The sequence below is a fragment of the Podarcis filfolensis genome (assembly GCF_964270895.1).
Source record: "Podarcis filfolensis genome assembly, chromosome: 1".
In the NCBI taxonomy this organism is placed as follows: domain Eukaryota; kingdom Metazoa; phylum Chordata; class Lepidosauria; order Squamata; family Lacertidae; genus Podarcis; species Podarcis filfolensis.
The window spans coordinates 51,474,421-51,496,955 of NC_139604.1; the positions used below are offsets into that span (position 1 = coordinate 51,474,421).

At 44.6% G+C, this 22,535-nt stretch overlaps 1 protein-coding gene and 1 long non-coding RNA gene across 8 annotated transcripts in view; one reads left to right on the forward strand and one right to left on the reverse strand.

Annotated features, from left to right (window-relative positions):
• The window catches only part of NHEJ1 (non-homologous end joining factor 1), a 108,855-nt gene that overhangs the window by 64,887 nt on the left and 21,433 nt on the right, over window positions 1–22,535 (forward strand). Inside the window, exon 7 of one of the 4 annotated variants that reach the window (XM_083624812.1) lies at window positions 7,043–8,517. The exons of the other annotated variants lie outside the window; for them this stretch is intronic. Within the exon in view, the coding sequence (XP_083480938.1) occupies window positions 7,043–7,255 (213 nt within the window). The 3' untranslated portion in view covers window positions 7,256–8,517. Of the gene's footprint in view, window positions 1–7,042; window positions 8,518–22,535 lie in introns of those variants that run through there. 4 annotated transcript variants of the gene reach the window in all.
• Window positions 1–22,535, reverse strand: part of LOC310767705 — a 112,715-nt gene that overhangs the window by 23,494 nt on the left and 66,686 nt on the right. Inside the window, exon 3 of one of the 4 annotated variants that reach the window (XR_014551025.1) lies at window positions 11,308–12,000. The exons of 2 other annotated variants lie outside the window; for them this stretch is intronic. This is a non-coding gene — a long non-coding RNA (uncharacterized lncRNA). Of the gene's footprint in view, window positions 1–11,307; window positions 12,001–18,371; window positions 18,762–22,535 lie in introns of those variants that run through there. One more of the 4 variants, XR_014551026.1, reaches the window with a different exon arrangement.

Consider the following 22,535-nt stretch of genomic DNA (forward strand, 5'->3'; position numbering starts at 1 on the left):
TGGGCACTTTGGTGCCAGATTTAGTGTTTTAATTTGGAAACTTTCTCCCTTTGTGGTCATGCGGAGGAAAAGGTCTTAGGCTGCTTGGGGCCAGTCATGAGGATTTGTGGGTGCTGAGGAGACAGCACCTCCGGCTGCTTATGACGTTGGATGGGGTGGCTGGGTTGGAGCAAGAGCCAGGCCAGGAAATTCTTGATCATTGTCATTCCCCACCTCCACCCTCTACTCCTGTACATATTGAGGGTGTCCACCTCCCACTGCATCATTTGGGTGGAGAGCCTCGCAGGGGAGCCCTGCATTGTCACACATGAATCATCTGGGCTATTTTGTCTCAGCTATAACTTTCAGTGTATGTATTTATGTGTATGTGGACACATATATCTTAAACCATTATTGTCTGTGTTGATGGACCACATTTTCTTACAGCTGAGAGGGTACTGGACATCCTCATCCCTATTTTGGATACCTGAGATTATAGAACTGTCGAAATGGTAAGGAGTTTAGTCCAAACCCCATGCATAGAAGCTGGATGTTCCATAAGCAAAAATACGCCCATACCCCTATTACATTTGGCTAAGATCATTCATATTTAACGGTAGTTCAGGAAGATGGTATGAGTGAACAAGGTATGCCATGCCAAAAGCTTTTACATGGCAAGAAATAACTTCAGTAAAACAGACCCAGATGTCTTCAGCAGCTTTCAGTCTTCACTTGAGGCAAAGAAACAAATTACTCCTTTCAAGACTAGAGGACAGTAACCTTTTCGATCAAAAATCTACAGTGGCAACCAGTAATAACCCAATTCCACAATTAATTTTCATATTCACATGCAATTAACTTAATTTGGACATCATGAGCTGTGGCTTGTGCATACTGTTCTCATTCGATCCTCTAGTCTCTTTAAGGAAAGCTCCCCTCTGGGAATCTGCAGAATGTGGGGACTAACCTCTTATTTCTGCCATGTCTCTGTTTTGCTCACATCAGTGATGTAGTGGTACATTCATAAATGTAGGTACTCATCAGTCTCCATAGTATGTTCCCAAGTAGAGTGTATAGACACCCCCCACCCCTAGGGGAGTCCTAAAACACAGGCAGCTGTGTTGTTCCAGAGAGAGAGAGAGAGAGAGAGAAAGAGAGAGAGAGAGAGAGAGAGAGAGAGAGAGAGGGAGAGGGAGAGGGAGAGGGAGGGAGAAGCAGTATATAACATAATACTTGTTTTATTAGGATCAGGATACCAGCAATCCTATGCATCCTGGGAGTAAGCTTCATGGAACTAATTGAGGCTTATTTGTGACTGCATAGTTCAGATTATTTATTTTTTTAAAGAGCTTTAATACAACAGATCTTCAGCTAGCAGAAATGCAACCTTTAGCTTTTAATTATAAATGTGACCAATCTTGCAAAGAGGTGTTGCCACTTCAACTGCTGGCATAAAGTAGGAACTCCATCAAATTAAAGGAAAGAAGTACCTAGCCTTTGCTTTGTTATTTTCCTTATTCTCTGACTTTCTCCATGATAATCTGTTACAAGCAAACTTGAAAGTCTTATTCCCTTGTCAGAGCAAGGAAGGTTTGCCAATTACCATAGTGCTCTAGGAGATGATGTCATTATTCCTGCTCTGACAAAAAGTCGTAGTTGCATTTCCCTTCCATTTCCCCTCATCTACATCATTGGTGCACAAAGTGAAAATTTACTAGTTCTGGTCTGGTTCTGTTAAAAAATACTTCTCCTTCACTCAAGGCTGAGCTGCTCCACCACAAAAAAGATACCCCAAAATATGTTGGTTTATATTTGCTAGTCTGTTTTGTTCACTTCTGCATGTTTCAGGAGCTTCTCACCCCTATTCCCATGAGCCTGAGTTTGCTACTTATGTGGTGGAAGCTTGTTTTGCCCTGAGCCATATGTCACTTACTCCTTTCAAGGTTGGCTCAAGGCTATACCCACTGTGCACATATTAGTCGAGTTCTCACCTTATGGCCACACAATGAAGTTGTGGGCAGGACCATCAAGCATAATCCGCCCCATGTGTTCATTTAATGTGTGAGTGTGAAAGGAGGAACAGGGTTATGATGTGTTGGTGTCTGATGTGTTTGTGATAGTGATAGTGCTATGGTGTAGGTAGTTGGGCATAGGAAGAGAAGGAGGTGTGACTTCTACCAGGGTTGGGTTGGAGAAATGTCCCAGGGATTTGAAGCAGAGCCTTGGAAAAAGTTTCATATCAAGACAGCCCAAGAGGTCATTGTAGAGGCGAAAATCTAAATTGAGGAGTGTTGCTGAAGGGGGCTAGAACAATGGGAGAAGGAAGCAGCAAACAGGAGAGCTGGTGGCCAGATATAGGAAACCAGCAGACTGAAATAGCAGCATGCACAGATACCTAATTAGTGCCCAAGGAATCACACAGAGAAGACCAGAGTCTGGATGTTCCCAAGGCAAAGACCCAGATCTGACCCAGAAGCATTTTGTAGTTGAACTGAGTCAGGAGGAACCCGTGAGCTGCATGGGGGTAGATGGATATGGATCCATGTTGGGTGGGACACAGGGAAGCAATACTTCCCTGCCTTCTTCAATTACACTTCTGCACAAATCAGTTTGATGGATTATGAGAACACTTTGGATGAAATATCAGGTGTGCATACAGGTAGGCATTTAACCTCTTTAGATTCTCCCTAAAAATCTCAAAGTTGTTCTGAACCAGCTGTGGGTTCATGTCACTCCCTTTCAGTATCCTAGGCTTGTCCAGCAGCAGCTGTCTATGGTGGGATAAACTGCCAAGGGGTGGGGGAGATTATTTGGCAGAAGGCTGTGCCACAATGGTTGAGGGAAAACCCAGGGTGGGCACCAGGATCGCTATTTATAGAGCTCCCATCTTGAGAGGCAGAGGAGTGGCCATGCTTTCATACCATGCTCCTTTCAAGTGGTTGGCATGTTCCTTCCACATCAACCATTTGTACAGCTGCTTCCCTTGGGGGAAGGGGGGATGGAGTGGGGTGTGGCTGGAAGGGAAAATGGTTCTGTTCTTAGCCATTCTTAGGGATGGAGAGAATTGGATGCTTTCTCTGAGCTGTCGGCATTTCACTGGCACACAGTAGCATGAGGCTGTATCCTCCTGTGGTACACACACACACACCCAGCATGAATTTTGCTAAAGCTGCTAGAAAAACTGAGAAAGCTTTACTTAATTTGAGACCACAAATAAACTGTAATTGTGTAATGTTCTGCCATGCTCTTGATGGGAATGAAGTATTCTTAGATGCAATGAGGTGTACGGGTGAAATGCTTAGTATAATAGCTACAAGTTCAACTTCGTGTGAACCTTTTGGAACCCCAGGCCCTGCTTGGCCCCACTGCTCCCACACACAACTGTAAACCAGCTCTCAGACCCTAACTGCACCAAGCTGAAAGCTTGTTCCTCTGGACAGTTAACAACCTTGCATCTGTTCTCTAGGGGATTACAGAAGTGCTTATCCCCAAACCACAACCTTTCAAGGTGCATCAGGCTTGGGAAAATTGCTGCCTCTGTTGAGCAGCTCGCCTCCAGTACACTAGTAAGGTGCTTAAGAGATCAATCCCCCAAAATACAGACTCTTTTACAAGCCGGAGTCCAAATATGTTTGTGCAGATAATAATAACTGCTACGTGTCTTGCTGTGGAGTTAAGATTAAGAAAGTGGATTTTGTATAGTCTACCTATGGACATCAATATGTGAATATTGTTGTGAATTATGTTGTGAACCGTCCTGAGATCTACAGATGAAGGGCAGCATGCAAATTTAATAGATAAAATAACAATAAGACTGCCTATAGTTCTCTTTCAAAGTCCTCAGCACAAGCAGAGGAGTCTAGTGTTGCTGTGCCTTGTGGGTAGTTGTGGGGAAGGGGTGTGGATTGGGGGAATGGCAGTGGTAAATAAGTGTTGCATTCGCAGCTGATTAGTGATTCAGCAGTGAGGCAATGTGGCCAAGTGACTAAAGGTTTTCCCGCATTTCTAAAGGTTGCATGGCTGAACCTTATTTAGTCAGGATTCTTGTTATAACAAGCTTTGGCTAATTCATCTCTGTAAGACTGTGCCAATCTTCATATATTCCAAGTATTAGGAATATTTAACACTTAAGATGCACGTAAGTTTTTATTTATCAAATTTCAATCCCACATCTTCATCTAAGTAATAAAAACCACAGTCAGCCGCTAAAACCATAATCAATAAAGCAATAGACAGCAAATGCAGATAAAATAAGCAGCAACAGCAACTCATATTAGAAGAAGCAGAAATCCGCCAATATGTTTTAAGCTCTTCCTAAAAAACAAACAAGGGGTGCAGGTGGCGCTGTGGTCTAAACTACAGAGCCTAGGGCTTGCTGATCGGAAGGTCAACAGTTCGTTGTTCGGTCCCAGCTCCTGCCCACCTAGCAGTTCAAAAGCACGTCAAGTGCAAGTAGATAAATAGGTACTGTTCCGGCAGGAAGGTAAACAACATTTCCGTGCGCTGCTCTGGTTCACCATGACCCACATGACCCGGAAGCTGTCTGCGGACAAACACCGGCTCCCTCGGCCTATAGAGCGAGATGAGTGCACAACCCCCGAGTCGTCCACGACTGGACCTAACAGTCAGGGGTACCTTTACCTTTACCTATAAAAAACAAACATCAAAGGCTTTGTTCTTCATTAACACTCACCCCACTTCAGAAGGTGGGTATCATCTAAGCATGTCCTCTGAAGATGATTTTAAAGGCTGTGCAGGCTTGTGTGGGAGCAGGTGTGGGTCTTTCAACTATCCAAGTCCTCTTATTTGTGGGATGGTGTAAGGAAAGAGGCTTTCTGGGAGATAGCAAATTTCTTCCAAGTAGCAGTGTCTGTTGCAACACTTTGAGTTGCTGATACTCAAGCTTTGGCACAAGGGAGCACAAGTGAGAAGAGTGCTGTTGTCATGTCCTGCTTGCAGGCTGCCCATAGGCATCAAGTTGACCACTATGCAAATAGGATGCTGAACTAGATGGGGCTTTGGTGTGATCCATCAGGGTTGTTCTTATGTTTTAAGGCTCTGTGACCTGCCACATCTGTGCTTTGCAGGCTTGAAGCTTAGAGTTTTGTTAGAATTGCAGCATCTAGAAAAAAACTTCTGTGTCTGCTGTGCTGACTACTTTCCCCCCATCTTGGGCTGCCTGACATTGTATTCTGCTCCTGAACCCTGGGTTTGGGCCCTGTCTTGTCTGTTCTTGTATCTGGTCCTAAGATCCAAGTTTGGTCTCTGTTTCCTTGCCAATACTTTCTGTTGGATTACCTCCGCATCCTGATCTTGTCAGATGCCAGTAGCTTAGTTTGCACATAATACTAAACCAAGTTTAATGTTAATTTTAATCACAGTTAGTAAACCAACGTTAAATCTAAGGCATCTGGCACACATCCTTTAAGCCTTGGTTTATTGAACTCTCCCTCTTTCCTCCTTTAAAGGAGATACAAGCCAGGAAGATGCTCTTAACACAAAACTAGGTAGCTTTGCAGCAGTCTGGGTTCTTACATAACACCAAGCAATTGTTAACAATAAGATTTGTAAAGCAGTTACAGACCATGGCTGATGAATGACATGTAGTTAAGACATGTAGTTAGGCTGCTGGTTTGGGTTCACACAAAACACTAAGCTATGGTTTTATAAGACATGGTTTAATAAGCCATGGTTTACATTATGTGTGAACCAGGCCAATTCCATAATCTGATGTACTTGATCCTGAGTTCCCAATCCTGTCAACGTTCTCCTAGCTCAAGTCATGATTGCTAGCCTGTTGTGTGGCAGCTGCAGTGAAGTTCCTGGAAGGAAGTTTGCCTGGATTTGTTATATAAACACATTTTGTCCATATGTTTACATTGTACTTGAAGTCAACCTCTAGGTGCGGACTCTGCCAGCAATCCCTTGTTGGGCCTTGCCTTGGATGACTGCCTCCAGCGCTTCTGGCAATAAATGGCAGTTGAATCTATTGGGCTGAGCAAACCAAAGGTGTCTGCACCTAACCCTTTCCGTGAAGTGGAATGGAAACCCCCCCCCCCCCCGGTTTGGCTTTCGAGGGCAGATGTAGTTGTTTTCACTATTTGTCCTTTAGGTAGTGATGTAGAATCTTCATAGAATTAGAGGATCTGAAGGCATCTCATGGACCATGTAAGCCAATGTTCATTCCTGAGGGAGTGGGATACTATAATAAATAAAGTACACTTTGTATGGCAGAGGCTGCAAACTTGGTACCTGTGGGAGCTATGTTGCCTGTGAAGGCCTTTATTAGCACCCCCTGGTAGGGGGCTCAGGATCTGAACTTTCATTAAAAAAAAAAGTCAAGTCTCGAAACTTCCTTTTTAAAAAAATGAAGTAAGCTGTACAGGTAACCTTCTAAGCGATTTCTGTAAAATGAACCAACCTGGCTGCTCCTGCCTGCCAGTGTTTTTAGCCAATGAGTAAAGTCAGAGCTTTGAGTGATAAGTGAGTTGTTTGGACACCAGGCAGTACAAATCCCTGGTGTCCTAAAGCTACTGTTCCCACCTTCCTGTGCAATTTTCCTGCTTCTGTCTTATTTTCTAGTTATTGGAATCATTTGTTTGTTACTCTGTTCTGTTTTCTTACTGCCAGCCACATAAAGCAGGCAGCAGGCAACTACCAGAGAGACTTTTAAAAACATGTTTGTAGAGGTTTGAAGAAGTGTGAGCATTGCCTGCCACTCATTTTGTTGCCTGCTAGGGATGTGGAACAGTCAGCAGATAGCTGCTTGGGAAACTTTTTTAAAATGTGCAAGAAGAAACACGGGAATTCTCCTGTCACTACTTTGTTTGTTTTGCCACCTGCTGGCAGGTAGAGCAGGCAGCTGCTTCTGTCAGTAAATGGGAAACTTTGTTCCAAAGTTGTATTATTTGGGGAGGGGCAATAAGACATATTATTACCATTACCTTTTCCTTCTCCCTGGCCCACATCAGGGATTGCTCCCAAGTAGTTTGCGGAGAGGAGAGATCAGTGCAAAAGCAGAACATTATTATTTTATGTTCCTGCTTCTTTTCTTTTCATGCAGCAACCATTTTGTGATAGGACACACCCCTGGCAGCTAACCGGTACCCATGGCACCTTCCCAAAATCAGTTCATCAGTTTCATCAGTGCAAACAATTCTTCTGCTTGCCAGACAGAATGAGCCCCATCTGCCAACCAACCAGTGCTATTCTGAGGAGTCTCCTGATCAACCAGAGTAGATTTGGGGGAGGCATGGGGGCATCAGGGAGGGGATGAGAGGAAGGAGCCCTTACACTGACTTCAACTAGCACATTGGGTTAGTTGAATCTGGGCCCACATGCTCCCCAGGACCCAAAAAGTTTGGCAACCACTGTCATAAGGCATAGGCCTGTCCAGGACTTTTGAGCGGGGGGGGGCTAAGGAAGAGGATTCCACAGCTTATCTAGGTAGTCTGCTTCACTGCTGATATGCTGATATAATTGGATTTTGTCCACCTTTTATGATTATCTTGATTGTACCTCTCTGAAAATGTACCCATGGGCATGGCTGGGCATTAAGAGTTCTCTTTTATTTTCAAAGTCATTTAAAATATTTGAAAAACTGTCGATGTGTTCTCTGTTCTCTATCCCTTCAACATATTTTTTCTTTTTCATATGCTTGATGTATCTAATTTATTCACTGCTTGCTCGTATGACTCCTCCTTTTGCACTGCAAATCCCTTTTAGTTTGTCAACATCCTTCTTGAATTCTGGTTCCCAGAACTGAATGCAGTGCTTGCAGTTCCTGTGATTAGAAGAGTGATACTATTGCTCTTGAAGTCTTGGATGCAGTGTTGCTTTTGGAACCACTGCATTTCATTGTTGACTCATGTCTAGTTGATAATCCACCATAACCCCTAAATCCTTCCTGGCAATGCTACTTACTGCTAGTCACTTATTCACCCAGCTTAAATATCTGCATTTGATGCTGTAAGTCAGGGTTGGGTATATTTTTCCTCTCAAGGGTCAAACTCCCTTGACAAAACATGGCTGGAGGAGGAGGTATGTGCCCAAAGTGGCCGCGGCTAGCACATGTACATACCATTTACACACACACTCAAATCAGGATCCATTTGCAAGTCTGGACATTCAGTTGAAGATCTTGTTGATATGTGCCACCTTTGCAAATAGCAGAAGCAGGCTGAGTGAAGGAACTTTTTTCACTTAATTGAAACTGGTAAAAGCTGCAAAACTCAGATCTCTCTCCCCCCCCCCAAATCTTTGATACCTGCAAATATAGCTGCCCTTCTCTGCAAAGCTAAGAGTCATATCCATTCTTCCACCACTGGCATGTACTTATGGAAGGTTGCCCAGAAGGAGATGCAACCCTCCATTGGTGCTGCCTTTCCCTCACACTGATGGAGAATAGGGCAGCTGACTGCCCTCATTTCAAGGCACTGTGGCACTACCTTCGCCGGGCACTGAGGTGGAGCATGTTTCTTAGTCATCAGGAAAGCAGCAGCAGCCACAGTGGACGTGCATCTTCACTGGCTGCCCTGCTAATGGTGCCTTGATGCACCCCCCCCATCCCGGTCCCCTCCCACTCAAACCATGTGGTGGAGGTTACTCCCCTTCCTCTCCTACCCTCACCCATCCCATCTCCACAGTTGATCCCCATGCCTGATCTCCAATTTCAGACATTATGATATATCGGAATATCGTGATGTTTAGCTGCTGATATATCACAGTGTTGAAAACCAGGTGTCACTCAGCCCTACTCTATTATTTTAGCATACCTAAAATCATTTGCTTTTTAGAGGCTACCCCATATTTTGTTCAAAAAATTGCTTTGCAGAGGTAGCTACCATAGAGTTATCAAAATTTTCAAAAGTAGGGGGTCCGTGGCTTGGCTTTTGGAAAATAGGGAATCCTCAGAGATTAGCTAATTGGGAACCATTGTCCTACAGGATCTTTTCCTGAAGTACACTTCTATAAAATTTAAAAAGTTACAAAAGTTTAGTCTTTAAGATACCACAAGACTTTATGTTGCCTTTTCTTCAACAGACTAACATGGCTGTCACTGGAAACTGATATAAAACATGTATTTACCCTTTTGAGCCACCTAAGCTTTCTATGAAAAATAAAAATTCTGTAGAGAGGCATACATAATCGCCATAATAATCAGATTCCAAATTACTTATTTCTTTTTTTTCCAGTGACCCCTGTGGAGATACAGATTTATCCAGATCCTGGATATAGGATGTAATCCAAATAACTGTACAAGGAACTCCTGACTTACGCACGTCAGAATGACACGTAATCACACACACATGCATGGCATTGAACCTGGAAGTAGCCCCAAAAGTTATAAAGACATCGTGAAAAGTGTCTGGGTGGAACAGAACCCCTGCGTAAAACAAGGATTGACTGCACAACTAATGCTACATGGCCAAGTGGGACTTTTGACTTGGTAATAGCCATTTGCAACTTGCTGTGTGACAAGCTGCTTTGGAAAGCTGAGGTAATTTCCAAAGCTGTTTGTGACATGGCACAGAGAAGCAGGGTTCGCTACTGTTACTACAAAAAAAAGGATTAAAAATCCTGTTGCATAAGTGTCAGCATTTATGCACATGAAAATGAGCTCTCATGCCTCTGGGTGAGATCCAACATAGTGCAAGTGGGCATTTGCTTAGGTAGTGGGGATTCTGTTTTCTTGTGTCCCTCCTGCAGCCACTGGGTGCCCCTAAATCTTGCTTTGGAGAGTTCCTCTAGAGCAGTTTTGATGGGTACGTTGGGAAATGGAGCAGGAGAAGAGAAGCCGAAAGTCCTGTTGTGCAAGCAGATTTCCATTGCACAAGTGGGCTGACATCTTTGGATATTGCCTGTATCCATAGCCACAGAATGTTTCTTCGACGTTATGGAAATTATTAGTTCTAGTGTTATTTTCTGTTTAGGTACACAGCGTATAGAATAAACTGGAATAAATTGCTGTATACAGGGTAAGTTAAAAAAGTAATAAACTTACCCTTCCGTCAAGAAGCTCAGAACAACATCATTACCCCCCCTTTTTTTTTAAATTCTCGGCACAACCTTGTGAGGTGGGTGCAGGGTTTGTTATGGTAAGGAGGCCTTGTCAGGTTTTGAAAATCTCAATCTTCAAATGTTGTCCAGGAACAACACATCAAAATAGTTAAGCATGGTGTCCTTTCCATCTCCAAACATGGAGGATCATTGGGATGGGGGAGATTTTCATAGGCTGCTTGCTGCAAATGAGTACTCCACTGGCTATGGAGTCACCTGTTTGGGCCCACGCTTGTCATTGAAGCACCCAACAAGGAGAGGATTTACTAATGAAAGAAGATGAGAAGGCATCAGAATGAAAAGGAAGAACAGTTTCAATGTCTAAGGGTGTGATCACAGCCATGCGGATTTCAAAAATCTGTGTTGTAGTAATGTGTGCTTTGTTAATCTTTCAAAGCACTGTTACTCTGGAAGAGATTTCTTTCATTCCTCCCTACTTATGTATGTATTCATGTAGGGGTTTGAAGGCAATATATGAATTGGCTGCATATGCACATATTTCAGTACCCTTTCTTCATGTTGACTCACAGAGGTAATGCTTCAGTTGTGCTATATTTTCTCTCTCTCCCCGCCCCCGTCTAGTCCTTAGTTCAATAAAGTCTGCATGTCACACCTTTTGGTGCTCCACTCATCAATTAGATTCCTTGGAGATCAGCTCTGTGAATGACTCAGGCGAGGCACTGACTCTTACCTCCCAAAGTGGCCCAACCTAGCTGCGGCAAGTGCTGTTGTCATGCTTACCATTCCCTCAACACCCTTTTGTCCCTAGATTGATAGGTGAGGAGGGACCATTATTCAGTGGTAGAGCAAATGATTTGCAAAGAAAAATGTCCCAAGTTCAATCCCTGATACCTCCAGTTAATATGGAGTAGGTAATAGGAAAGGCCTATGCCTAGTACCAAGACGCGGGTGGCACTGTGGGTTAAACCACAGAGTCTAGGACTTGCCAATCAGAAGGTCGGCGGTTTGAATCCCCGCGACGGGGTGAGCTCCCGTTGCTCGGTCCCTGCTCCTGCCAACCTAGCAGTTCAAATGCACCTCAAAGTGCGAGTAGATAAATAGGTACCGCTCCAGCGGGAAGGTAAACGGCGTTTACCAGAAGCGGCTTAGTCATGCTGCCCACATGACCCGGAAGCTGTACGCCGGCTCCCTCAGCCAATAAAGCGAGATGAGCGCCGCAACCCCAGAGTTGGTCACAACTGGACCTAATGGTCAGGGGTCCCTTTACCTTTACCTTTTATGCCAATGGCCCATTTAATCCAGCATGTTCTCACAGTGGCCAACCAGATAAATGCCTTTGGTGAGACTGAGTGCAACAGCATTCCCCCTACTTGTGACTCCCAGCAACTGCATTCAGAGGTACACTGCCTCTGACAGTGAAGGTAGAACATAGTCATTGTGGCTAGTCACCCTTGATAGCCTTGTGTTCCATTAATGCAGAGAATACTAGAATAATAGCCTAGATGGCCAACTGATGTGGTGTAAAGTAGCCACAGAAGAAATAGTTATGGGAAGCATATTCTCTTACATAGAACTAACCTTTTCCGTTTGTTGTACTGAATGGAGACAAATAAGAAATACAGGAGAATGGATTGAGCTCTAAGAGCAGCTCTTTTATCCTCTTGGTACTTCAGTAGAGCTGATTTCATGCAATGGAAACATTATTCAGACATTACTTAGCTTTTTAGTATATTGTATTTTAAAATGGGGTTTCAGAGTTTTTAGGGGTTTTTGAAATAAAGATATATCATATTTTAAAGTATAATCTAAGTTAAGCCAGTGGTGGTTGTCCTATGTTCAGTGCTGGAGGTGTGGTCATCGTTCCGTCTCCCTTTGATGTTAGAATCAGCAGGAGGATTGTTGGTAGTGCAAACAGGCTATAACTACACACAAGTGCATTTTTATGTCTCTATTGTTCTTTTGGAGCACAGATCCTTGACCTTTGCTGTGTTGGCATTATGCCTACCAATAAACAACAATAAATAAAAGAATTAATAGTGCTATTGGAGTGGCAAAACTGGGCTTTAGGGGTGCACAAGGGAATCTCCTGTGCTAATGCAGTGTTGTTGGATTTATTCCGGGGGGGGGGGGGATTCCCTTGAAGGACTAGCTGGCGGGGTGTGCATTAGCAACAGGGATGGGTTATAAGCAAGGTGTTCAGTGTTCTTCTGCCACCTTGATTACTAAGCAGTCTCCACTGAGCCTGAGAATGGAATGCAGAGAGAAATACCAGTTTTCCATAGTGTCTAGTTGGAGCCAGTATGGGTCCAGGGGTCACCTTCTACTGATGAAGCTGAGCTAAGCTAAAGGATGGCGAGATTCCCACAGCCACTTGTGGCTTTCTCTCAGAGATGTATTACTGTGAAATGAAATACATGCAGTAAGGTAGTTCTTTGTAGGAAAGAGCTCCTTTTACACCATGGTCCCTCTGTGTGTACCTGAAGGTGTCCAGGTGAGGACAATATTTTCTGCCTCTCACGAAGTTGTCTCTAGTCCATGTTCATCTTTAAGGTGCTTTAGGGATCTTTTTATTGTTTTTGCTACAACAGACTACCCCTCAGGGTGTTACATGTGAAGGTAGCCCTGATGATGATAGGATTTGGCTTCATGTTCATTCAGGGCTCTGTATTATGTGAACCCCATAGCAAACCTTTATATATGGGTCACTTCTGGATTTGACCCTGGGGGTCTTGAGTTCAAGTGCCAGCTCTGTTGCAGGCCATGGGTAAATTGCCACCTTTTGTAAATTAAACACGATAATGACTTGTCTCAACAGGTTTGGTGTTGATGTGAATGACATAAAGTTTGTGAAACACATAGTTCTTCACAAGTCCTACAGAAATGACAACCCCTTTAAGGAATGCTACTTATGTGGCTGCTCCTGCACAGCTTTACTCAGTGCTATGGTTATTTCTATCTCTCTAGAGGCTGGAACCAGAATGATGGTGATGGCGCCATGCTGTTTCTGTCAGGAAACTGTGCCATATATATAAAACCCAGGGATCATCTGGAAGCTGTTTAAAATCACCAACATACTCTTTTTGCCCCTCTGTGCCCTGTGGAAGGTTCCTTTGCCTAGAGCCTGTAAGGGTGATCCCATGACAGTGAGTGTTTTATTAGTAGCAGGTGTCTGAGTATCCCTTGAAACCTGAGTTCTCTCTGTCCCCTCACCTGACAATGAACTCAGGACCAGGGCATCCCTGCCCGGTGCCAGAGATTATTGCTGCCCATAACCTGACAACATCATCCTATTGGTAGGGACAGGCGTGTAATGTGCAATTTCTCAGTGGCATGGCGTTCTGTTTGCTTGGTGCACTGATCTATCGTGGCCCTCCCCATCCTGTAGCCCTGGGTGCTGTCAGCTTGGGATTAGGACCACGATTTAGTGGCTGCCACTAATACCTCTTCAGGGACTGGATCACTGTCTGGCAGGAAGCGAAAGGGAAAACCACCCTTGGAATTCAAGTGAAATTGCCACTGCAGACAGAGGGGCCTACCCAGTGTGAGAGGTGAGGGTAATCCTCCTAAGAGCAGGAGTAAATCTGCAGAAAACAGACCCTACCTAGTGACATTAATTCTCTAGCGCTTAAGGTTAATTCAGCAGTCCTATGAGAAGTAACTGGACTTGGGCATTAGCCATTGGAGGCTCCACCCATAATAAATGTGGTGAAAAGCGCTCTTATCAGTACATGGTGTAATAGAGAGATGGGCTATTGACATTGTCTGAGAATCCAGGCAAAGGCTATTAGATTCAGGCCCTCGGTTCATGTCTCTTTCTAGAATGGAGAGCCAGTGTTCTCCACATTTTCCCCAATCTCCTGGAAATGTTCCTAGTCTGTTTAGAATAGTGAGATAATAGGCAGAGAGGGAACGGGATCAGAAGGAATTCCTTGGGGATTCTCAGTTGCTTTGACTTTGCAAGACAAGAGGATTGTTTTGGAGACAAATGAGAGACTATTGAGATTGTTGAGGCTACCTGAGTTGCAGATTATGGTGTCCTCTGAATTATTGAGCTGTTTGCCATGCGCTGCACTGTCATTGGGAAGTCCTGCCCCACCAAGTATATTTAGGGAAGCAACATCTCACTGAAGCATATTTGCTGAATAATGTGTGCAGTGTGCTATATCAGCTGTGTGTCTTCTAATTTCATAACTGCCCCCATACAGTCCTGATCTGCAGGCTGTCCTGTGCCATGTTAGTGCACTCTGTGGCCACCGTAAAACAATGTCATTGTTGTTCTCTCCACCATGTCAAGCCTGACATTATGTGCTCTGAGGCATTGTGTGTGACAGTGTAACAGTACTTACTCTTCCAAGTACAACTCAGCCTTAGAGCTTGCCCTCCCTCTTCCGCTGCCAGGCTTTTCCTAAAGTGTCACTTCCTCGCTGTTTCTCTAGATCCAGCACTGCCGGCTTTGTTGGCTGAGACATTTAGCCTTGACTGGAATGCAGGGCCATGTTGGCCCCCTGCCAGCCCAAACATCCCCACCCTAGTGCACGACACAAGGTGATAAGAATGAGTGCTCTGAGTGGGCTGGGATCCCTCACGGAGGGGCAAGTATCTTATGCCCAGCCCATAACCCTCCCACCACATGACCTTAGAGGCCATCGTTAATCATGTGTGTGTGTGTGTGTGTGTGTGTGTGTTTCTTTTCCTTTAGCATCCCTATGAAATGTTCTCAGCGTCTCTGTGGGCCAAACCCACAGTGCCTCATGCCCGAGACCGACTACGAGCAGACTGCTTTGATGGGTAGGGGCTTGACTATATATTTGGCATTCCAGCTGCAGCACGCAGAGGGTGTGAAAGCCTTTGCTTGACAAACTCAGAGTGCTGTCGCCTCCCTGCCTGCCTGCCAGCCAGCCAGCCAGGCCACGGATATTTTTAGGCTCCAAATGTCAAGGAATTTTTCACCTTCTGTTTTTTGTTTTTGTGTTTTCAGTTTGTTTTGTTTCTTTTCCTTTTTAAAAGGAATTTTTAGCTCAGGCGGTGAAAGGTGCCCCTGACTGACAAGCTCAGAGACTGAATCCTCTATTTATCGCCAGGCAGGTAACGGTTTCCACATGCCACCCACCCTGTCTCCATGGCCCATTCAGTCATTTTGGTAGCTACAATAACCCTTTGCTTGCCTGCTGTACCCACATCCTTCCATGGGATGTCTGTATCAAAGCTGGCAGAGGCAGTGAGGGATGCAAGCAATTTCATCTCTACTGTGATTACTCTCCGTTTTTAATTGACTCCAGAATCCTGGGATTCAGATAGTTGCTCCCATCTCAGAAGCACCACCTCATAAGAGCACATATAGCCATCCTTTCCAAGTCTGATATCCCTCCCCTACTCTCACATCTGAGCCCCTTTCGAAGTTCCCAACAGGGCGATTTTTGACACTGTCTTAGCTTCTGTGCTGAGTGTGACTGGAGGAAACTACCCTTGGAAGCTTGATGGAGGTATCTTGATCAGGGTGATTCCTTCACAGTGTGGTGGCTCCCACCAGGGGGAGCCAACAGCCTTTTCTTTGGCCTCAGGTTTCTGGTATTTGATGGAGACCAGGTTAGTCAGGCCCTTCTTGGCTGCTCAGGAAGGTGTATGAAGTTTGAAGCATGCCTCTGTCAAGACTACAACAATTACAGTTTTTAGCTTCACATAGCTATCTATCTTATTTGGGGGCAGGAAACAGGGTCTTGGGAGTGAAGTAATCTTGAACCCATCATACCACCATCTTTGGGGTTGGGCATCTGAATCATTAGTCACATCATGCAAAGCCAAGATTCTGAGGACAGTATGGGTATGGTGGAACTAAAATTAGTAGGCCCCATTCTTCCGTCTTAGGCCTACCCAGAACATAATGGTGCCTGAATCACACCTGAGACTGCCTGTCCACCAATGGACTCTTCACCATTACTCCCTATGGTGTAGCCTGAACTTTGCTAGGAGATCCCTCCCTCTGCAAGTGCTGACTTAGCACTTCCTAGTATCATATGCCATCTTTGTTGATGGGAAGTTCCTATTCATTTGGGAGCAAATTGTTTTCAAAGTTCAAGGGGCTATTCCCTGGAATAGAGTGCTTCCTGGAAGAATACTTCACTGTGTAGAGATTGCAGTTTAACCAGTTTACACCTGCCCTTTTCCATTACATCTGTAGATTCTGTACTTGGATAGCACTGTCAGCATCCAAAGTGCATTCTGTGTAAATTCCGGATTTGCACTTTCCCAGTGGCATATTTGTAAGTTGGCTTTACCATGATTGCAAGGGCAGGCTTGGTGGGGTTGCGGGGTCAGCAGAAATGTATTTTAACAAGGGTAGACAACCTGGTGCCCTCCTGATGCTCTACTGCAGCTCCCATCATCACTGATCCTGTTGGCTGGACCTGAGAGGAGATAGGGGTCTAACATCATTTGACGGTACCACCTTGGGTACTCCTGCTTTATAACAGTCCCTTCTGATTCTGGGCAGTGCCTCTGGGCATTAGTTTCAGAGCACTATACTATCTTCTAGCAATATAGTCCTGAACTTTGTGTAGAGGGGAGAGCTGTGCATGGGAAACAGGAGAAACCTTTGTTAGGATGCTGGGTAAGGAGTGTTCCTTTAGGGTGGAACCCTTGTTGTTGGGGAGATCCCCTTAGGAAACAATCTAAGGTATTTGCACTTGTGCCAAATGTTTGGCCGGGTCTTGAGCAGGGAGAGAAGCCTCCTTTTTCATGTGGCTGCTTGCAAGCTTTTGTTGGCATCCCTAGGACCTGCCCAACTCGTGGGCCATTCAGAATTTTTACATCACCTTTCTCGTCCTGTGTTATGTGTGTTTTGGCCAGAGGAGAATCCCACTGCAACCTACGCAACAGAAAGAGCCATTCTGCCTGAGAGAATCCAGGCTAGAGGAGATGTGGGGGCAGGTGTCCCAGAGCCTGAATAAATGGGGAGAGGGAGGGAACTGGGCCAAAGACCATTGGCTCTGTGGGCTATGAATGAGACAGCTGTGCACTCGTAGGCCTACCTTTCTCCTCTGTACCAAAAGCACTGAACTAACATTCAATGCAAGGGACCAGGCAGATGGCCAAGTACTGCCTGGATGAGGTCCCCTCTCCAGCAATCTAGGAGCCAAATGCCTGTGCAGATTCCATTCCATTCCATTCTCAATGCAGACATCCAGTAACTGGACAGCAACCCTCTCACAAACATTAGCTGCAAGGTGCTTTGGGTAGTGCTCCTTTTCTGAAGATTGGAAGCCAGTTGGTCAGGTTGTACTGTTTTCTCACATTTTGATAGCTGAGAGCAGAGGGTACTCCAAGGGCAGCCAATCCTGCACTGGCTGGATATGTGTCTCTTTGGAGAAATGTTTAGGCTGTGCCTTCCTTCCAGACGCTAGGACAGGTATTCACTTAGAAACTCCAATGTAGACTAATGTCTGGTGTGCCAGAGTCCTGGGTGTTCATGTTCTTGGAGAACGGAAGGTGCCTTGGAAGATGTATATGGGAACAAGGAAGTTGCAGGCAGATATATGTTTCTATGGTTAATCCCTTCTCTCCCTCCTGTTTTTGTTGTGGCTGAGACACTTGACTCAGTGATAGACTTATTGGTGTATCCACTATTTCCTGCTGAAGTTTTAGGTCAGGATGGGACAGTGTTCCCGCATGCTTTCTACTTCCTGTGATGTTTCGGGCCAAGTCACTGATAAAGGGGAAATGGGTGCTCTGAGTTTACCCAAAAACCACAAATCCTTCAAACCGGCCTACATGGTTGGTAATCAGCTGTGCCCACTTCATTCTCAAACGCACCCAAATTCCCTCCCTAAGCTCATAATCTGGGTTGATTCCATTGGAAGCGTCTGCATTCTCCATCTGTGTTGTCTTGCCTAATCCTGATAGGAGGTGTACTGGCTGTTGCTTAGCCCATCCCCATGGCCTTTGATTGCTCTCTGCCTCTTAGGCTCCTGTCTCGCCAATCCAGTCTCTTGCCAGCATTCCAAACTTCAAGAAGTTGCAAGATGACGCAATGCTACTATTATGCTCCTTGTTTACAGAAGGGGTTGATGCCATGCTGTGGTCTTCAGCCCATCTTTGCTTAAACCAGTGAACAAAAGTAATGGGTTGTGCCTTACCAGCCTTTGTATTGCAGGAAATATGAAAGGTACCTGGACTTGAGAAGAATGGAAAATTGTAGCACTATATAGAAACATTGGTGGTCAGTGTCGTAGGTTGCCACAACTCTCCCTCCGTAGTTGAACACTGGTCTTCAGTTGAAAGGCCTCAGTTCACAACTGGGATGGTTTTTGTACTAAGGCACAACAGCAGCACTATTGCCACTTTCTTTACTTTTTTTTTAAAAAGGGTGGAATTCAAGGTGATTGTTTCAGCAGTGCAAGCATTTCTGCTTGCCAGACAGAAGGATCTCCTCTCTCTTCCTCCCATGTGTTGTTCCAGGGATTCTTCTGACACTTCTGAGAAAATTTGGGGAGGGTGCAGGGATGAAGAGGAGGCGAATAGTCCCATTGTGCTAGCACAACTCTTTGCACTGGCTTCTGCTAGCATAACAACTTAGTTGAATCTGGCCCTTTATTTTTAAAGTGAAGCCTCAGCTTCCTTTCTGATGCAGTCTAGCTGATGCCTTGGTGTACATTTCTGCTGTTGTAGTTTCTTCTCCTCAGCCTGCCTCCCTATGCCTCCTGTTGTTGATGAGGGATAGAGGAAGAGGAAGGAGCAGGGAGGTTGTCTCTGTTGCTGCTTTGATCCTGGAAGGAAGACGCAGGCACTAGGAGTAATATTCAGTTGTCACTGCAAAGTCTCCTCCTTACTGTGTCTAAATTTGCCTCCTGGCTTGCCCAGAAGAAGAAAAATAATGGCTGAATGAAAAGCTGCTTCAGGAGCAGCATCTGAGGTGCAGTGTGCCTGCATACAACTGGCCGCACATGCAGCATTAGCAATGCTGGAAGCCATGCATCAGCCCAGGCCTCCGTGTTAAGTTTCTGTGCTGTTTCAGACATCACCTATTGAAAATTACACTCCAATATTATTTTTTTAAGTAAGTTCAACTTTTTATTTTTAAAAATAGGGATGGGATTCACCTAACCCAGTATAGGGACTCCCACTTGTGGAACAGGTCTTCTCTCCACCTGCCCCCATTCCCCCGCCCCAAAAAATTGGCTTGAGGCAGTCAGGAGAACCCCCAGAACAGCGCACAAGGGGAGAAGAAGGGGAATTGTCCCAGCTGGCAAGCTGAAACGCTTGTGCAGACAGAACGATTGGAAGAGCGAGACATTGAATTCCACCCATAGTTCTCCATTGAATATTAGGGTTTGTGGTCACTTCTGGGTCTGGGAAATTAAAGAACTTCTGTAGAATACCTTTCACCTCAATCAGATGTATAAAATACAATCACCAAATATAGCCTATAACTACAAATGAGAGCTGCAATCTGGGAAGCATAAGGCTCATTTGAATGCAGAAAAAGAGTGACCACAATGTCACATTCATGACATGAAAATTAAGTCAAAGAAATATGGGTGTATTTTGGTGTTTTGAAAGGAAAGCTGCAGCCTCCTTATTGAACACTTATAAGACAAAATGACATCTAAAACAAAGATGTCATTAGCTTTGTGTGACATTTCAACCTGTGTGTGGATCCACAACTGAAATGGACAGAGAACGTCCCTTCTAGGATCTTCCCTCTTTATGTGTAGGTTCTTCCTGTCTTGCAGATTCCATACTAATCATCTAAACTCTTATGTTTTGGTAACCCTCGGATCATTTATAAATAGTCTAAAGTGTATTGAATAATATACTTGGGTCACACAACTACCAGAGAAAGAGCAAGAAAACCCAAGTGAGACTGAAGCCATGTCCAGTGAAGGTTGGTACAGCTTGTCACTGTAGCTGATATCAGAACTTGGACATTGCCTACTGCAAACAGGATGTGGAACAGTGATCAATAAATCCATACAGTCTCTGGCAAACTTCAATGTGTTTCATGAGAACTCGCTATGCTTAGAGATGCTGGTACCCTCTTTCCTGTGCTGTCCCTGGTGATAGAGAGTAATGCTACGGTTCTCACTTCTCACTGCTTGCTGGGAGCTGCCTTTGGATGCTATTGACGCTATGTGGTTTGCAGAGTGACTCAGGGTGGGCAGCAGGATCAAAGGTTTCTCTCCTGGCTCGGGTGGGACGGATTCCACCGGCTGCTCTGCAATGTGTTTTCTTTCCACTGCCCCCTCGCCAGCCACTTATTTACCTTTTGCTTTCTCTCCTTGTGCAGCATGGAATAACCCACTCTCTGTCCTCCCTACTGTGCATGTGCAATCCCCTCCATTGCTAGTGGCTTTTCACAGGCACTGTATGGCATAGCACTGTGCATGAATGGCTCTTTCTTTACAAGGCTTCTTCTAGATTAGGGGTGAAGAGCAAAACAACACCCTTCCTCTCCGCTGTCAATTTGTCACTAGATGTGTTTTGTGCCTCTCCTGTGCTTAAGGATCTGGCCAGCCCCACCAGGAGCCAACTGGCACAAGCGAGTTTCCACTTGAACATATGATGCTGCCTTATAGTCAGTCAGACCATTGGCTCATATGGTTCATACTGTTGCTAATGGTAGCTTTCCAATGAGATCTCGTTAGCTTGAAATGCCAGGAATGGAACCTGGGACCTTCTGCATGCAAAGTGCACACTTTGCTAATGATCTGTGACTCCATTTGCTCTCTCATGGGTAGAATTGCTCTGAAATACTACAGTGTTCCTCTTGGGCAGGAGAAGGGGGCTCTGGTAGTGCTTTCCCTGAGCCAAGAGCCCTTAAGAGTGTAAAAGAAGAATGTAAAAGAAGAATCAGAAGGATTGTTAGCTCTGAAGAGTTAGAACCCCAACAAGTTTACTAGTTCACTTCAGCATTTCACTCTGATGTCACAGTACTTTGATTTACTCTTTAGGAACAAGAGCCAGCTGAAGATGAAACTTAAGAAGCTGCCTTATAGCAAATCAGGTCAGTTATTTATCTTGCTCAGTATTGTCTTCACTGTCTGACAGCAGCTCTTCAGGGTTTCAGATAGGAGTCTCTCTTAAGTCCTACCTGTAAATGCAAGAGATTGAACCAGGGAACTTCTGCATGCAAAGCAGATGCTCTACCACTCACCTATCCTCCTGTATAGGGGGGATAGGGAATGTAGTTGTATGGGATAAATAGGATATGCAATGCTACAAAACAAAATGAATATAAATGCAAACCTCTAGCCTACTTCCTAGGGTGAAAGCATAAAGGTTACCCAATATGCCAACTTGAGATGGGTTGTGGTCTTCCTGTCATGGTGAAAACTCCCCCTGAAGTTTCCATCCTAGATGTGTGAATAGCTAGTCCAAAATATTCATATTTTTATGCCCAAATTTCCAGACTTTGCTAATGAGTGTTGCTTTCTCTTTTCTTGGAAAACTGCACCATCCATCTTCCCCCAAACCAGTTAGTCCAGCATCCTCTTCTACATGGCCCATTCCAAAGGCAGGCTGAATTTTTTCTAACATCAGATCAGAGAGGGCCAGTTTTTAATAACGACCACTTAGCTGAGCTGGATTCTTGAGCAGTTAATAATGTTTGAGGATGATAGGGATGCACATGGAGAATCCAGAAAGTGTAGCATGGCATATCATATCACATAGCAAAAATCCTACACTGAGTTACCTGAAGGTAAGCTGTACATATGGAGCAGATCTTGCAGTGACAAAATAGTACATGTTGAGTTGTGCAGATTTAACTGGCTCTGGGCAGTCACTTTGGTCACAGCACTTCCTGCAAAGCTGCTTGGATCTTTAATTGTGTGAAGGTTTGGAATCTTCTCTCCTATGCCCTAACTGACACAACCCTAGCCTCCCATAGGCCATTGACTGGTACATACTGGCCTGCTCAGGAAGCTGTACGTTAAAGGTTCTGCAGCTTCCTACAGTTTTGGACCTCAGGTGTTTGTTTGTTTTAGGCATGCTTATGATGCAGTTCTGCCTTTTTCCTCCCTTGTTGTAAAAGGAAACCCAAACTCCCCTGTTTAACTTGTAATGAAAACTCCACTTTCTTTATGAGAGAGATAATCAGAACAGGGTTTGTGCTGTGCACTTTTATCCAATACTCTCTTAAGCCTCCACTCACTCCTCTCCATCATACTTTTAACTGGAGGTCACCATGACAGGGCCTTTTCAGCAGTGGCACCTACCTTATAGAACTCTTCCTACAGGAAATAGGGTTGGCCCCTTCAGGTATAGTGGTGATGTTAGTATAATTATTTATTATTATTTAGTAGCAGTGGTAGTAGTAGTAGTAGTAGTAGTAGTAGTAGTATTTTGATTTCTTACCCACCCTTCACCATAAGGTCCTAGGACAGGTTATAGTAGCTTAAAAATCTAATATTAAAACACTTTAAAACAAATTACAGCCACAAGAATAGGGTGTGTCCTAACAATCTTTATCTTGGGTGTCAAAGCCCACAGTAAAAAAAGTGTGTCTTCAGCATATGATGGAAGTTGTATAATTAAGATAC